This window comes from Aethalodelphis obliquidens, unplaced genomic scaffold (genome assembly GCF_003676395.1).
Source record: "Aethalodelphis obliquidens isolate GAN/ISIS:26980383/991018 unplaced genomic scaffold, ASM367639v1 scaffold24, whole genome shotgun sequence".
NCBI classification, from domain to species: domain Eukaryota; kingdom Metazoa; phylum Chordata; class Mammalia; order Artiodactyla; family Delphinidae; genus Aethalodelphis; species Aethalodelphis obliquidens.
In genome coordinates, this window is record NW_020837968.1 from 21,867,189 (window position 1) to 21,885,433 (window position 18,245).

An 18,245-nucleotide genomic window follows, 5' to 3' on the forward strand; every position below is an offset into this window, starting at 1 on the left:
CCCAGTGCCTACTTCAAAATGCTCATTAGACTGAGAACTCTTTGAACTGAAGTTTAAAGAAATTAAGTGACGTGCCCAAGTAAAATCTGAAAAAAAGCAGTGTCCAAATTCAAGCCCAGGTCTTAGGCTCCAAATTTATTGCTACATTTTATTTATTTTTTTAAATGAATTTATTTATTTTTGGCTGCGTTGGGTCTTCGTTGCTGCATGCAGGCTTTCTCTAGTTGTGGCGAACAGGGGCTACTCTTTGTTGCAGTGCACGGGCTTCTCATTGCAGTGGATTCTCTTGTTGTGGAGCACGGGCTCTAGGTGCGCGGGCTTCAGTAGTTGTGGCATGCAGGCTCCGTAGTTGTGGCTCGCGGGCTCTAGAGCACCAGCTCAGTAGTTGTGGCGCATGGGCTTAGTTGCTCCACGGCATGTGGGACCTTCCTGGACCAGGGCTCGAACCCATGTCCCCTGCATTGGCAGGCAGATTCTTAACCACTGTGCCACCAGAGAAGTCCTAGTGCTACATTTTAAAAATAAGTTATTTTATTACACTCTTAATATCTAAAAAAATCCATACTAGAGGTTTACAAAGCATTGTCAAGTATTGGACTTGGTAAATATGTTTTCACAAATGGGTAAGAATAATTTATAATTAGCATTCAGATTTTAAAATATAAAAATAGTTGCTATGTGAGTCTTAAAATTCTGTAGAAATGACATTAATACGAGACTCTTTAAAAATAAATGCCCCTGGAAAAATCTGACCACCCTGATATCATCTTCTTCTGTTTTCCCCTGTCATTTTTACACATTTACACACATAATTTTTAAATGGTTTTAAATGCCTACAATCCAACAAGTCAATACATACCAATTTACTTTGTATCCCCATTTGTCGGATAAGTAGATTTTATCAATGTCTCCAAATTTATAAAAAACTTTAAATAATACAAATTTCCAAAGTGCCTTCCAAAAACAATGACAATTTTTTTTTTTGGATGAAACATTTCCATTTGACTTTTTTCAAGTATGGTAAAATAGACATAACAAAAAATTAACCATCTTAACCATTTTAACCATCTTAACCATTCAGTAGCATTAAGGATATTCACACTGTTGTGCAAACTATCTCTAGAACTCTTATCTTGCAAAACTGAACACTATACCTGAAACCTAACAGGACCCTGTGGAGCTCCTGGGCATGGAAGCCTTTCTGTGTCCCCCATTTCTTGTTTGTAGGGAATAGACTTCAGCCTCCATGACCTTTCCTGAGTCCCAAATGGCAGATTCGAACAGTTGTTAATCAGGGAAGGGAGGGGATGCAGAGACAAGGGAAGAGCAGTCAAGAAACAATAGTGCAGCCTTGGGACAGGGTCCTGCTTCCCCTTCAAGGGATACACATAACCATACAGTAAGTCCCCTACGTATGAACCTTCAAGTTGCAAACTTTCAAAGATGTGAATGTGCACTCCATCAACATCAGGCATGAGTGAAATTGCAGCTTGCCCTCCGTCTCCTATTGCTGACGATCCTTCAGCTCTACCATCTCCCACCTCCTCTCCCTCCTCCAGTCAGTAACTCTTTTTGTCTTTTCACTCGATGCCAGCGCCTGTATGTCAGCTGTCTTACTGTACTACTGTACTTTTCAATGCACTGTACTGTAAGGTTAAAAATGTCTTATTTTTCATGTTTGTTGGCTTTTTATATATTTGTGTGAAAAGTATTATGAACCTATTACAGTACAGTACTACGTAGCCAATTGTGTTAGTTGGGTACCTAGGTTAACTTTGTTGGACTTACAAACTGGACATACAAACGCTCTCTCAGAATAGAACTTGTTTGTATGTAGGGGACTTATTGTATCTTTAAGCTCTTCTGCAGAACTAAAACCCCCACCAAATGGAAGATGTTCCAGAGAGAAGGTCACAGTTTGATAACCTCGAGAAGCTCATCAGGAGACCACCTGAGGCCAGATTAAAGGAATGCAGGCTCTGCACACACCCTGATCATTATTAGCAACCCACCCTTGAACCACTGCTATAAAACTCCTCACCAAACTCCTCACCAAATCCCACCGGGTTGGGACACACAGTTTTTCAGGGCACAGGCCAGGTGTATCCCCCTTTGCCTGGCAAAGCAATACAGCTATTCTTTGCCAAGACAGAGAACTTTACCCAGTTCTCTGTCTCCAAGATTTGATTCAGCACCAGTGCACAGAGGCCAAGTTTTCACCATTAAATTTGGCACCCAACATGGGGCTGACTTGCGGACAGTCCCACGGGGATCCCCTGGTTGAATTGGACACTCCAAGGTTTTCTCCACGTCAGCCTCTTTCAAGAGAGCAAAGGATTGGAGAATTCCTTTAAAGGCCAGATCACCTGGGACCCTTGCCTAGAAAGGACGAGCCCCAGTCATACCCATTCCACCATCCCGGCAGCTGGAACTCCCAGGCGGGAGCAGATGGAGGAAGAGGGACCATCCTAGCAGCTGCTGGGGCCATCTTCATCTCAAGAACATTCCTCTCTTCTTCCTGCCCATGACGGCCTGAATGTCCTACTCTAAGGAATTATTTTGGGAAAGGAGAAAAGTAGTGTCTGGGACGTCGTGATACCTCAGCCAGCATGTGGTACATCCCCTGGCATGGAGTCCGAGGCCCCTTTGGCCCTGTCCATTGAGAGGAACCCTGGTTCCCATTTGGGGGATTTTCTATTCTGGGAAATCCCATTTGGAAGGCACACTGCTTGAACAGAGGTCACAGGCTAAGTTGGGACTTGGAAGCCAATTTCAGCCTTGTGCTATTTGGTTTTTAGTTTCTGTTTGGTTTTTGGTTTCTTTGGTTCGAAGCTTCTGTTGCTGGAATGGATTTTGGTTTGTTCCTGGTCCACCCATGAGTGTTCTATCAAACATGGGAAGCGCTTCTTCTTAAATTCCATCTGATAGCCCCCTGGGGAAAATCCTGGTAGACTGGTCGACCTATAGTTATAAACCTATGACTAAGAAAAAGGAATGAGATTCTATTGTAATTCTGTTTGGGCAACATACATTCTTGAAAATGAGGAAAAGTGGTCTTTGAATGGTAGCCTAAATTATATACTATCGTCCAGCTAGAGTTGTTTTGTCACAGGAATGAAAAGACAGGAGAAATTTCGTATGTTCAAGCACTCATGCAGCTACATAATAAAGAAAGTGAACAGTAATGTAATAGGAGGATGGTACAAAGAGAAAAGAAAGTCATTTTGTCCTAGAGCTGGTTGTTTCTGAAAGGGGAAAAAAATAAGGGACAAAATAATATGGATGCAGAATGTGATGGAAAGTGTGTGAAAAAGGGACACTGAGAAAAGAGTTGCGCATGATCAGGATTTTCTAACATTGAATTAAATCTATTTGGGTAAATGGATTTTGCTGGGAGTAGGCTGGGGCAAGACCGGATTTGGTTTCTCCCTCCAAAGTTTTCTGGGAATATTTTGATAACAGCTTATGAGTTTCTTTGCCTTTAAGTGATCTGTATTTGCCTTTGAAATCTTTTCACTTTGGTTAAGTAAATAAGTATTGTTTGGCAGATTCTAAAAGTTCTTCTGACCTCCAGCCAACTTAGGTGCTTCAGAGGAACCTTGAGGCATCTCAGAGAAATACTAAATTAACATGTTAAATTACATGGGAAGCATTGTCAAGTCAGTAATTCCTAAAATTCTAGTATGTCCTGGTAAAATTTTATCAGTCATAATCCTAGTTATTTGTAAATGTTGTATGTCACAGCAATAACTAAGTTTCTTTTGTCAACCACTGTGACTAAATGTTTAACCATGACTTTTTAAGTCTTTCTGTGATTTATAGACAGTTATTATTATACTCTGATACTTTTGCAAAGTGCTTCATCTTCAAGAGGATTTATGTGAAGGACCCTTTTGACAAATACAGGTCTCTGATAAATTTCACATCACACTGCTGAACTGGGTCTACTGCTAAAAGCACATGTACAATGCCTGTGTAACAACTGGGTATAAACAATAAAGTGTACGGGGTCTATAAAGTGTTTTCTCATTAACATACCTCTGAGCTTATTCAGATACCTGATCAGTTCTCCCCCAATGTGGACTACCTAGGCAAATATAAAGGAGGCATAGCACCAAGGGACCTCGTCTAGACCCAGAGCAAACAGCTAGCTGAATCACCCCAGCATCGAGGGACAAATATTTCCATCATCAATGTTTTCTACTGAAAGACTTGAAATCAAAAGAGGAAATGATGAAAGAAAAAAAAATCTGTACGTATTGAGGTATGGGGAAGTCACTCTGGCTTATACATGGTTTAAGTTTAAAAAGTGGCCTATTTTGTGGCCCTTTGGACACGCATTGTAAATCTGCTTTGGCCATTGAGGAGGAGAATACATTTGAAGGTCAAAATGGAATAACTATGGTTCAGATATCCAAGGTAAAACTAAGTGACCATTGTGGAAGTTGTCACTCCTCATACTTATAAATGGGTCTGTTGCACCAGAATGGTGGACCAAGGGATTGAGATCTTAATCATACAAGACTCGGATCCAGGACATGGAACTCAAATATTTTTAATTTGGTAGCCATTCCGCAAAATTTAGGCAGGACTACACCCCATTTCAGCAGTAAGTAGCCAGAGTGGCAGTAACCCCATTCCCTGAAAGATTTGGGGAAAGATAAAACTGAAAAGGGGGATTAAAACTGAATCCCCCTAAAACAAAGTTCGTCTGCCAAGTTTATGACTGTTTCTATCCAAAATGATTATTCCCTTTCTTGTCCAGCATCTGTTCTCAAGACTGAGGAGTATCAAAGAAAAGGGGGGAGAGAAACCGAGCAGGACTCTGTGGGGCTCCTGGGCACAGAAGCCTTTCTGTGTCCCACATTTCTTGTTCATAGGGAATAGGCTCCAGCCTCCACAACCTTCCCAGAGTCCCAAAGGACAGATTTGAACAGTTGCTAATCAGGGAAGGGAGGGGATGCAGAGATAAGGGAGGAGCAGTCAAGAAACAACATGCAGCAGGGTCTTGGTGCCTCCTCAAGGGATACACATAACATCTTTGAGCTCTTTACAGAACTAAAGCCCCCAATAAATGGAAGATGTTAGCATTCTTCATTCTAGATTAAAGGAACCAGAGAAGTTCTTCAAGAGAACACCTGAGGCCAGATTAAAGGGACCACAGAAACTCGTCAGATCACCTAAGGCCAGATTAAATGAGTGCAGGCCCTGCACACACCCTAATCCTCATCAGCAACCCCACCCTTGAACCACTGCTATAAAACTCCTCACCAAATCCTCCTGGGGAAGGACACAGAGTTTTGAGGGGCACAAGCCCGCTGTGTCCCCATTTGCCTTGCAAAGAAACAAAGCTATTCTTTTCTACTTCGTCCAAAACTCTGTCTCCGAGATTCAATTTGGCACTGGTGTACAAAGGCCGAGTTTTTGGCATCATACCCACTAAACAACAACCTCCCTTTTATCCTTCCCCTGGCAACCACCATTCTACTATGAATTTGACTACTCTAGGTACCTCACAGAAGTGGAATCATACAGTATTTGTCTTTTTGTGACTGGATAAGTCCACTCAGCAAAATGTCCTCAAATATGCATGAACATATACATCCATGCAGTGTGTATGTCAGAATTTCTTTCCTTTCTAAGGCTGAATAGTATTTAATTTTATGTATATGCCACACTTTGTTTATCCATTCATCCACTGATGGACACTTGAGTTTCTTCCACCTTTCAACTACTGTGAATAATGCTGCTATGAACACAAGTGTACAAATATCTGTCCAAGTTCCTGCTTTCAATTATTTGCGGTATATACCCAGATGTGGATTTGTTGGATCATATGGCAATGCAATTTCTAATTTTTTGAGATACCACCATACTATTTTCCACAGCAGCTGCACCATTTTACTTTTTACATTCCCAGTTAAATGTCCACAAGGGCTTCAATTCCTCTACATCCTCACTAATACATTATTTTGTGTTGCTGTTGCTACTATAAAAAACAATAAGAACGGGTATGAAATGGTATTGCATTGTCCATTTGATTTTTTTAATTATAAATTTTCTTGACAAATTTTTATAGGTTAGTACAAATAAATTTCAGTCCGATTTTTCTCCAAACTTTTCTTTTTTTTTTTTTTTTTTTTGGTTGTGCCACACAGCTCATAGGATCTTAATTCCCTGACCAGGGATTGAACCCAGGATGCCAGCAGTGGAAGCGCAGAGTCCTAACCACTGGGCCACCAGGGAATTTCCTCTCCAAACTTATTAATTCTGAATTAGAGGAAGCAAATTAGGTTTCTATAAGTTGGTTTTCTTCTTCAGTTAGTCTCTCCCTGAATGCTAATCAGTCTAAAATAAGGAGAAAATGTATTAAATGGCCCCCAAATATGCATGAATGCATCATGTGTGAGCAATAATTGGTAAGACTTAAAGTTTTTCTTAACCCTTAGATTCCATGTCATGCATATAGAATCTACTAATCTAAACAGCTACTAACTCCCTATAATGCACCAACCACTTTCCTTCCTATTTATTCAGCATTCCTTTAATGCCAGGCATTATAGGGTGATGAGGGTAATAAGGATGAATAAGAAAATACTGCCCACATTACAACAATATTATGAAATAGATATAATTATTCCCACTTTATAGTTGAGGAACCTGAAGATCCTTAGGTTTAGCATCTTTGCTAAGATCAGATACAGCTTGAGAAAGCTGTAATTCAAATTCAAATCTTACTCCAAAGCTCACGTTTTCTACTATTCCATACTGTGCTCCGTGCTATCAACAGTTCACTTTTTAAAAAGTAATATTCACCTGTAATTTCTATTTTTTACTTTAGATTTCCAAATGTTGGGTTTTGAGAGGAATGACACAATATGGGGAAACAAAACACAAAACAAAACAAAAAAAACCTGTAAAACTTTGAAGACATCCAGGAGTTGATAAGGAATTGGAAGCACTTTACCAAGCAATGTTATCAAAGCATGCAAAGTCAAAAGAATATTTTAATACAAACAAAAATAGTAAATCCTAGAAAGAACTTTAAGTATCTGAAGCTTGTTTAAAAAAAAAAAACTGACACACCTTCCAAAGCTCACTAGCCTGCCAAAAATTAGAATGTTATTCCTAAGCAGTCTGTTTCCTAGACATGATTTTAATCACAAGTAGAAGATCCTTCCAGTCCCATATAAAACTCTCTAGGAGACAGAAACATTAAAATAAGATTTAAAGATCCAAAGAATCAACAACTGCATTGATTATCCATTTTAAACAAACAAAAAAGAAGAGAAAAAAACAAAAACCATAATGCTCTGGCTGAGGAAACTTATACAGAAATGACAGAAATTCAAAAATAATTTTTCCTATCCCATTTCAAAAATTCCCCTTTCAGTAAAACAAATAAAATTAAGTCCTTTTTAAAAAAATTAACTTGATTATAAAATTTTTAATTCTTCTATTTGTTAACATAACTATGTTACATTTTTTAATCTAGGAAAAAAGATAAGTTATACTATGTTAAAGTACAAAAATGCTACAAATAAGCATGATTTCAATGTATATAAACTTACAGAAAAAATTTTATAAATAGAGCAAGAAACCCGTCATAGATTTAGTTACTTTTCCTTACCAATATTCTCACTACTTGTATCAAGATTAATCCCTAAATGTTGAAGAAGAGCTAGGTGCAATGGCTATCCAGAAACTTAATCCTCCTTTACAACTTTAAAAAAATTCAAGATTAAATATGAACAATTCAAAATACATGTATGTTTTTATTCTTTAAAGACATGCTAATGAATACCATGGCTCTCAAAAAATGTTTGTTGAGCCAGATGAAATAAAAGCATATAGCTTACCTGAAAGAAAAAGGAAAAAACCCCTAACAATAGTTTTATGTGCTTTTAAGTGTAGATTTTTTGGGAAACAGTAAGTAATGTTTTGATTAAAACATAAACACTTTTAATTAATTCAAATGATCTGAATGCAACAATATTTATTGAATTCCTACCATGTGCTGTACACTCTGCAAGACACTGAATATAAAGAAGTGATCTCCCCACCCTCTTTGAGCTTATAAGGTAATGGATATATCCTTCAAAACTATCCTTTTTCTTTTGCGTGATTCCATGCTCATCAAGAAACTTTAGAAATATAGATTTGCCCTCGCCAAAAGCTTAATACACATAAAACAATATATGATATTGCAGAGGTCAGCTTTCTGATCAATGTATCAACATACCCCTATTTAAATTAATAAATCATTATTCAGGTTTGCACATCACTCTTCACAAGTTTAGTTAGCTTGTGTGAATCCTCAAAGCTACGTCTATTCTTATTAATTGGTTAGATGTAATTTCTGAAACTTCAGAGTTCAGAATCAAATATAGGAGTGGAATATCTGTAAACAAAGATGATATCAGCATATGAATCTCTAGTTTATCCTCAGACAACATACTTTTATTTCATCATGGCCTTCAAACTGCAGTTACTTAACTCATAAAACTGTTATAAAGAGTAAATGAGACTCCCTCTTTTGAAAGCACCAGAATCACAGCTAACTGCTGAACAACCATCAACAGAAAGACACTGGAACTCACAAAAAAAAAATACCCCACAACCAAAGACAAAGCAGAAGCCACAATGAGACAGTAAGAGGGGCACAATCACAATAAAATCAAATCCCATAACTGCTGGATGGGTGACTCATAAACTGGACAACAATTATGCCACAGAAGTCCACCAACTGGAGTTCGCTCCCAACCTGGGGGTCCAGCAACAGGAGGAGGAATTCTCAGAGAATCAGACTTTGAAGGCTAGCGGGATTTGACTGCAGAACTTCAGAGAACTGGGGGAAAGAGAGACTCCACTCTTGGAGGACGCACACCAAGTAGTCTGCGCGTCAGGACATGGGGGAAAGAGCAATGATCCCATAGGAGACTGAATCAGAACTACCTGCTAGTGTTGGAGGGTCCCCTGCAGAGGCAGGGGGATGGCTGTGGCTCACCACAGGGACAAGGACACTGGCAGCAGAAGTTCTGGGAAGTACGCCTTGGCGTGAGCCCTCCCAGAGTCCGCCATTACCCCACCAAAGAGAATGTAGGCTCCAGTGCCGGGTCGCCTCAGGCCAAACAATCAACAGGGAGGGAACCCAGCTCCACCGATCAGCAGACAAGCTGATTAAAGCTTTACTGAGATGTGCCCAACAGAGCAACACCCAGCTCTACCAACCACCAGTCCCTCCCATCAGGAAACTTGCACAAGCCTCTTAGAGAGCCTCATCCACCAGAGGGCAGACAGCAGAAGCAAGAAGATCTACAATCCCACAGGCTGTAGAACGAGAACCACATTCACGAAAAGGAGGACAAAATGAAAAGGCAGAGGACTATGTACCAGATGAAGGAACAAGATAAAACCCCTGAAGAGCAACTAAATGAAGTGGAGATAGGCAACCTTCCAGAAAAAGAATTCAGAATAATGATAGTGAAGATGATCCAGGACCTTGGAAAAAGAATAGACGCAAATATCGAGAAGATGCAAGAAATGTTTAACAAAGACCTAGAAGAATTAAAGAACAAACAAACAGAGATGAACAATACAATAACTGAAATGAAAAATACACTACAAGGAATCAATAGCAGAATAACTGAGGCAGAAGAACGGATGAGTGACCTGGAAGACAGAATGGTGGAAAGCACTGCCACAGAACACAATAAAGAAAAAAGTATGAAAAGAAATGAAGAAAGCCTAAAAGACCTGTGGGACAACATTAAACGCAACAACATTCGCATTATGGTGGTCTCAGGAGAGGAGAGAGAGAAAGGACCCAAGAAAATATTTGAAGTGATTATAGTCGAAAACTTCCCTAACATAGAAAAGGAAATAGCCACCCAAGTCCAGGAAGTGCAAAGAGTCCCAGGAAGAATAAACCCAAGGAGAAACACTCCAAGGCACACAGTAATCAAATTGACAAAAATTAAAGACAAAGAAAAATTATTAGAAGCAACAAGGGAAAAACAAGAAATAACATATAAGAGAACTCCCATAAGGTTAACAGCTGATTTCTCAGCAAAACCTCTACAAACCAGAAGGGAGTGGCATGATATATTTAACATGATGAAAGGGAAGAAACTACAACCAAGGTTTCTCTACCCAGCAAGGATCTCATTCATTTGACAGAGAAATCAAAGATTTACAGACAAACAAAAGCTAAGAGAATTCAGCACCACCAAACCAGCTCTGTGATGAATGCTAAAGAAACTTCTCTAAGTGAGAAACACAAGAGAAAAAAAGGACATACAAAAAAACCCCAAAACAATTAAGAAAATGGTAATAGGAACACACATATCGATTAATTACCTTAAATGTGAATGGCTTAAATGCTCCAACCAAAAGACAGAGGCTCGCTGAATGGATACAGAAACAAGAGCCGTATATATGCTGTCTACAAGAGACCCACTTCAGACCTAGAGACACACAGACTGGAAGTGAGGGGCTGGAAAAAATTATTCCATGTAAATGGAAATCAAAGAAAGCTGGAGTAGCAATACTAATATCAGAAAAATAGACTTTAAAATGAAGAATGTTACAAGAGACAAGGAAGGACACTACATAATGATCAAGGGATCAATCCAAGAAGATATAACAATTATAAAAATATATGCACCCAACATTGGAGCACCTCAATACATAAGACAACTGCTAACAGCCATAAAAGAGGAAATCAACAGTAACACAGTAATTGTGGGGGACTTTAACACCTCACTTACACCAATGGACAGATCATCCAAACAGAAAATTAATAAGGGAACACAAACTTTAAACGACACAACAAACCAGACAGATTTAATTGATATTCATAGGACATTCCATCTGGAAAGAGCAGATTACACTTTTTTCTCAAGTGCACATGGAACATTATCTAGGATAGATCACATCTGAGGTCACAAATCAACCCTCAGTAAATTTAAGAAAACTGAAATCATAGCAAGCATCTTTTCAGACCACAATGTTATGAGATTAGAAATCAATTACACAGAAAAAAAAAAAAAACGTAAGAAACACAAGCACATGGAGGCTAAACAATACATTACTAAATAACCAAAAGATCACTGAAGAAATCAAAGAGGAAATCAAAAACTACCTAGAAACAAATGACAATGAAACACTACGATCCAAAACCTATGGGATGCAGCAAAAGCAGTTCTAAGAGGGAAGTTACAGCAATACAAGCCTACCTCAAGAAACAAGAAAAATCTCAAATAAGCCATCTAACCTTATACCTAAAGGAAGTAGAATGAAGAACAAACAAAACCCAAAGTTAGTAGAAGGAAAGAAATCATAAAGATCATTGCAGAAACAAATGAAATAGAAACAAAGAAAACAATAGCAAAGATCAATAAAACTAAAAGCTAGTTCTTTGAGAAGATAAACAAAATTGATAAACCTTTAGCCAGACTCATCAAGAAAAGGAGGGACAGGACTCAAATCAATGAAATTAGAAATGAAAAAGAAGTTACAATGGACACCACAGAAATACAAAGCATCATAAGAAACTACTATAAGCAGCTCTATGCCAATAAAATGGAAAACCTGGAAGAAATGGACAAATTCTTAGAAAGGTATAACCATCAAAGCCTGAACCAGGAAGGAATAGAAAATATGAACAGACCAATCACAAGCACTAAAATTGAAACTGTGATTAAAAATCTTCCAACAAACAAAAGTCCAGGACCAGATGGCTTCACAGGTTCTATCAAACATTTGGAGAAGAGCTAACACCACCCTTCTGAAACTCTTCCAAAATATTGCAGAGGAAGGAACACTCCCAAACTCACTCTACGAGGCCACCATCACCCTGATACCAAAACCAGACAAAGATACTACAAAAAAATAAAATTACAGACCAATGTCACTGATAAATATAGATGCAAAAATCCTCAACAAAATACTAGCAAACAGAATCCAATAGCACATTTAAAGGATCATACACCATGATCAAGTGGGATTTATCCCAGGGATGCAAGGATTCTTCAATATACACAAATCAATCTCCGTGAAACAACATATTAACAAATTGAAGAATTAAAAACCATATGATCGTCTCAATAGATGCAGAAAAAGCTTTTGACAATATTCAACACCCACTTATGATAAAAACACTCCAGAAAGTGGACATAGAGGGAACCTACCTCAACATACTAAAGGCCATATACAACAAAACCCACAGCAAACATCATTCTCAGTGGTGAAAAACTGAAAGCATTTCCTCTAAGATCAGGAACAAGACAAGGATGTCCACTCTTGCCACTATTATTCAACATAGTTTTGGAAGTCCCAGCCACGGCAATCAGAGAAAAATAAATAAATAAAAGGAATACAAATTGGAAAAGAAGTAAAACTGTCACTGTTTGCAGATGACATGATACTATACATAGATATTCCTAAAAATGCCACCAGAAAACTTCTAGAGCTAATCAATGAATTTGGTAAAGTTGCAGGATACAAAATTACTGCACAGAAATCTCTTTCATTCCTATACACTAAGAACAAAAAATCTGAAAGAGAAATTAAGCACTCCAATTTACCACTGCAACGAAAAGAATAAAATACCTAGGAATAAACCTACCTAAGGAGACAAAAGACCTGTATGCAGAAAACTGTAAGACACTGATGAAAGAAATCAAAGATGATACAAACAGATGGAGAGATATACCATGTTCTTGGATTGGAAGAATCAACATTGTGAAAATGACTGTACTACCCAAAGCAATCTACAGACTCAGTGCAATCCCTATCAAATTACCAATGGCATTTTTTACAGAACCAGAACAAAAATTCTTAAAATTTGTATGGAGACACAAAAGCCTCTGAATAGCCAAAGCAGTCTTGAGGGGACAAAACGGGGTGGGAGGAATCAGGCTCCCAGACTTCAGACTATACTACAAAGCTACAATAATCAAGACAATATGGTACTGGCACAAAAACAGAAATATAGATCAATGAAACAGGATAGAAAGCCTGGAGATGAACCCACGCACCTATGGTCAACTAATCTATGACAAAGGAGGCAAGGATATACAATGGAGATAAGACAGTCTCTTCAATAAGTGGTGCTGGGAAAACTGAACAGCTACATGTAAAAGAATGAAATCAGAACACTTCCTAACACCATACACATAAATAAACTCAAAATGGATTAAAGACCTAAATGTAAGACCAGACACTATAAAACTCTTAGAGGAAAACATAGGAAGAACACTCTTTGACATAAATCACAGCAAGATCGTTTTTGACCCACCTCCTAGAGAAATGGAAATAAAGACAAAACTAAACAAATGGGACCTAATGAAATTTACAGGCTTTTGCACAGCAAAGGAAACCACAAACAAGACGAAAAGACAACCCTCAGAATGGGAGAAAATATTTGCAAACGAATCAACGGACAAAGGATTAATCTCCAAAATATATAAACAGCTCATGAAGCTCAACAGTAAAACAACAACCCATTCAAAAAAATGTGCAGAAGACCTAAATAGACATTTTTCCAAAGAACACATACAGATGGCCAAGAGGCACATGAACAGCTGCTCAACATCACTAATTATCAGAGAAATGCAAATCAAAACTACAATGAGGTATCACCTCACACCAGTTAGAATGGGCATCATCAGAATATCTACAAACAACAAATGCTGGAGAGGGTGTGGAGAAAAGGGAACCCTCTTGCTCTGTTGGTGGGAATGTAAATTGATACAGCCACCATGGACAGTATGGAGGCTCCTTAAAAAACTAGAAACAGAATTACCATATGACCCAGCAATCCTACGATTGGGCATATACCCAGAGAAAACAATAATTCAAAAAGACACATGAACCCCAATGTTCATTGCAGCACTATTTACAATAGCCAGGTCATGGAAGCAACCTAAATGCCCATCGACAGACAAATGGATAAAGAAGATGTGGTACATGTATACAACAGAATATTACTCAGCCATAAAAAGGAACGATATTGGGTCATTTGTAGAGACGTGGATGGACCTACTGACTGTCATGCAGAGTTAAGTCAGAAAAAGAAAAACAAGTATCATATATTAATGAATGTATGTGGAATCTAGAAAAGTGGTACAGATGAACTGGTTTGCAAGGCAGAAATAGAGACATGGATGTAAAGAACAAACATATGGACACCAAGGGGGAAAAGCGAGGGTGGGGGGAGGGATGAATTGGGAGATTGGGATTCACATATATATACTAATATGTATAAAATAGATAACTAATAAGAACCTGCTGTATAAAAAAATAAAATAAAATTCAAAGAAAACAAACAAAAAATAAGGAGTAAATGAGATATACAACAGTGCTTCTCAAACTTTAATGTGCATGTGGATGACCTGCAGGTGTGCTTAAATGCAGACTCTGATTCAGTAGGTCAGGGGCAGGGACTGAGCTCCTTCCTTTCTGATAAGCTCCCAGTGATACCAGGCTGCTGCCCACAGCAGGAGGGGACAGACTGCTCAGTCCAGCTGACCGTTCCCTCCCATTTATGGATGTCTTATCTCCCTTACTGATCTCACCTTCCTTGGGAGAAAAAAATATTTTTTTCAGTATTTGTATCCTCCGAAGTTCTAACCTAATCAGAATGCCTTCCATATGGTAGGCATTAAACACATGCCAACTGAATGAATGACATCCAGCTTTTAACAGTCATTACTTCTTCTATGGCTATAGACAGAATTGTTTCTTCTTTGAATTAGCTTATTTTAAATAGAAACGTATTTTTGAAAACTGAGAAATCAAAACAGCTTTCAATCTACTTTTTTCAAATGAAGAAAAATAATTGTATTTGCCTCATAATACAGAGCTTTTTTTCCTCAGGCTGACCTAATCATCTTTTTTAAAAATCCACGATTAACTTGTTAAAATTATCTTCTAATGATTCTTCCATTTTTTTGTAAATAATAATTTAATAAATCAAAATAAGTCATCTGGTTTTCTGGGGAAGTTTTAAAACTAATACCAAAAAAAGTAATCATTTTCTTAGGATGTACCTTATACTTTTAAAGCAGCACGATAAAATTATAATGACATCTTAGGAAAGGTAACATTTAAAAAATACGTCTGACTTTTAGATTAACGGCACCATAAAAAAAATCAAATATTATTGCTATCAGTAGGTAGCTCTTTTGCAGTTTCTCCGCTGATTTTCTGTGATCACCGTGACAAGTGACTAAGTATCTAGGGCTGGCTTCTACACTTGTTAATACTGTTAACCTGATTACATCTTTGTTCCATGCTGAGAAAAATGGTATGTTGATGTTTCAAGCACTCAAGAAAAGAACAAAGGTGGAGTATTATTTTCATTTCTAAGATGTTTACCTCTACAGTTTCATGGCCTTTTTGATGTTTTTGCGATGAGTTTGCCAATTACCAAAATAAACAATTATTTTTGAGTAACTAACGTAGGATAGTTAACTAAGGATCAAGTTTTTAAGCAAACCGCCGAATTAAAACAACGTAACGGTCTTGCAAGTAAACATGGATAACCGGGTTTTCGCCTCCCCACACATTAAGCACATCAATCCCCCCGATATGGCGACCCGGAGCCCCGAGGCCCAGACCCGCCTCTGACGCCGCGACCGCGCGCGCTGGCCCGGCTGGTACCGCAGCAGAGGCCAGGCCGGCGCACAGGGCTCTACGAGTTCCCTCTGGAGTTTGCTCTTTCGTCTTTATTAAAGTTGTTTTTTGTTTTTTCGTTTAAGACAATACACCAGGCGGGTAGCATAGCGCCGGCCACCGAGCAGGCACTTCGGAACCTGGAGGCTCGGAGAGAGAGGTACTGTCCTCCAGGTTGTCCTCCTACGTCTCCATTACGGAGTCAAAATGGTGGCCGCGAACGCCAGCCCGCTGGCCCGGGCGGGGTTTCGGCGCGGCAGGGGAGGAGCCCGCCAGACTCTAAAGGCCGGATCGGTCCTCACGCAGGCCCGCCCCGGGGCCCACAGCCCGAGAAGCTGCCGGCGTGGCGCCTGCGGCAACCAGAGCCCGGGCGAGGGATTGGAGGCGACGTCCCCGAGACCGTGAACAAGGACGCCATTATGGCCCTCCCCTGCCAGCGCCTCAGCCACAACCCGCGCTGGAAGCGAGGCTCGGGGCTCGGAAAAAGGGACGAGGAAGGGGGTCGGAACCAGGGCCGGGCGGGAACCGAGAAGCGGGAGGAGCGGGAGGGGCGGAATGACTGCCGGGCGGGAGCGGAGGGGCGGGGCGGGGCGAGGCGGCAGGAACAGGGGAGGGGGCCTCCCCGGCAGGGCGGGCGGCGGGACCTGGCTCGGTCAGCCCTCTCCCTGCGGGTGGGGTCCAGAGGTAGGGTGACCGACCCTGCCCGGAGCTCCCCCGTGCGGCCTGGGATCGCGGCGGGCGGCTAGGGCTGCGCTCCTGCGGCGCTTCTTACCTGTGCCTTCCCTGTCTCTGTCGTCCGCCATCTTGTTGCGGCGCCGTCGCCAGGGAGAGCGCTGTCGCTAAGCTATGTCGCGGCGTCCTGGACCCCTGCAGCCCTGCGGCTAGTCGGCCCTGGAGGATAGGCGGCTCCGAATCCCGAAGGAAGAAGACCCTGGGTGTGGGTGGGGGAGGGAAAGCTTGGAGCGCGAGCCCTCCCCCTTCCCGCCATGACCCTCTGGCGCCCGGGAGACCGGAAGCCCGGACCCGCCGCCCGCGATCACTGAGCCGCGTCCGGGGCTTCAGCCTATCCCTTTAGTACCGAGGCCTGAGCCCTGGTTTTTCTGGCGTGGAGGAAGTATTTAATAATAAAGTTCCGAACCCCTCCTTTCCCTTGTTTATGATCCGTTTGGGGACACAATGCTCTCCCCCTCCCCTCCAGTTTGTAGGATGTGGCGTTGCTCGATTTTTTTTTTACTGCATATTTTAAAACGCAATTGGAGAGATGGGTGCAGAACTCGGCTCCGGGGTGACAGAACCAACCGGCAATCCCACCTCCTCTTCTTCCCGTCCACACCCCGCGGAGAGGCCGGACCTGCCCCACCTCTGGCCCCCCGTTTTCTCCCGTCCAGTGCTCGCCGCTCGCTCCCAGAGACGGGGACTGCACGGCGGGCGAGAGCTGGAGCTGGGACGGAAAATTGGGCCGGCGCGGAAGGAAACCAGAGCCATTAAACTGTTATTACTGGAGGAGCGGAATCGCTATAGAAAAAACATGTGTAAAATCGGCGCAAACACTGCGTCGTCAAGGCTGCGATTTCTGATACAAAATAGAAGGTTCTCATAGCAACAGAAAGGTGCCCATCTTATGCTCACTGTTACGTACATGAAATTTCTTGTGAAATTTGACAAGACCTCCAGTTAAAATTACTGGGAAGGAAAGTTTTAAATCTCGCTTTTCTAGAACTTCGAAGCCGTGGCATGATGTTAAGTTTTCGTCTCATTTTAAGGAAAAGTTCACTATACTAGAATATTTTCTTTTAAAAATGATTTTTGAGTAATATGCCTAATGGTATGGTTCAAACAAATATATATTTTCAAACGAGTTTTAGATGCTATTTAAATGCATGTGTGTACTAATTTAAATTACTTGATTTTATGTAAAAATCGATTATAAACTGTAAATATTAAGAAGCCTTCAAAATAAAAGGTATTTAATGGTTTTACTGAGTTTTTATGTTCATATTATTCTGGTTCTGTAATCCCTCAGTAAACCCTAAAGAAAACTGACTAATATTCTTTATTAAAATATTTTTTCTGTAGGAGATACATGGTGCTGCGATCAGCATTCTCTCTGAAATTGACTATAAACAATTGAATCCACAAAATGGCTCATATTAGAAGATATATACTTACATAAGATGAATACAATTGTGAACAGTAAGGTCTTAATGCTGAAAAATAGGGGAAAGTAGTCATCAGCACTCATGTATATTTAAATTTCATAGTCATCATTGTCTAGCTATTGGTTTTTAAAAGATCCCTCTTTCCATATAGACGATGAAGGCCTTTGAAATAAACGTGGGAAACCCCAGCTTTAGTCTTCAGGCCTGCTACTGTGCCTTTTCATATGCTGCTTTCAGTTCCTTTTTACGGAATGACTTTCCCTCCTCTCTCTCTGCTCTAACATTCACCCTCCCACAGACACACATATGTCCCCTCCCTGTTGTCAGTGACCTCCTTAAAGGTCATGCACTCCTTGGAGCTTTCCCTAATCAACCCGTTACTCTGAGGTACTATAGCCATACTGTAGA

General features: G+C 40.3%; 1 protein-coding gene and 1 long non-coding RNA gene across 3 annotated transcripts in view; one reads left to right on the forward strand and one right to left on the reverse strand.

Annotated features, from left to right (window-relative positions):
- The window catches only part of DRC8 (dynein regulatory complex subunit 8), a 129,074-nt gene extending 112,096 nt beyond the window's left edge, over positions 1-16,978 (reverse strand). For both annotated transcript variants that reach the window (XM_027122403.1, XM_027122402.1), the window contains exon 1: positions 16,451-16,978. In XM_027122403.1, coding sequence (XP_026978204.1) covers positions 16,451-16,481 — 31 coding nt within the window. In that variant the 5' untranslated portion in view covers positions 16,482-16,978. The remainder of the gene's footprint in view (positions 1-16,450) is intronic.
- On the forward strand, positions 14,682-17,654 carry LOC113628603 (uncharacterized). Its single transcript, XR_003436154.1, has 2 exons — positions 14,682-15,838; positions 15,985-17,654. It is a non-coding gene; the product is annotated as an uncharacterized LOC113628603 (long non-coding RNA).
- Positions 17,655-18,245: the final 591 nt, after the last annotated feature.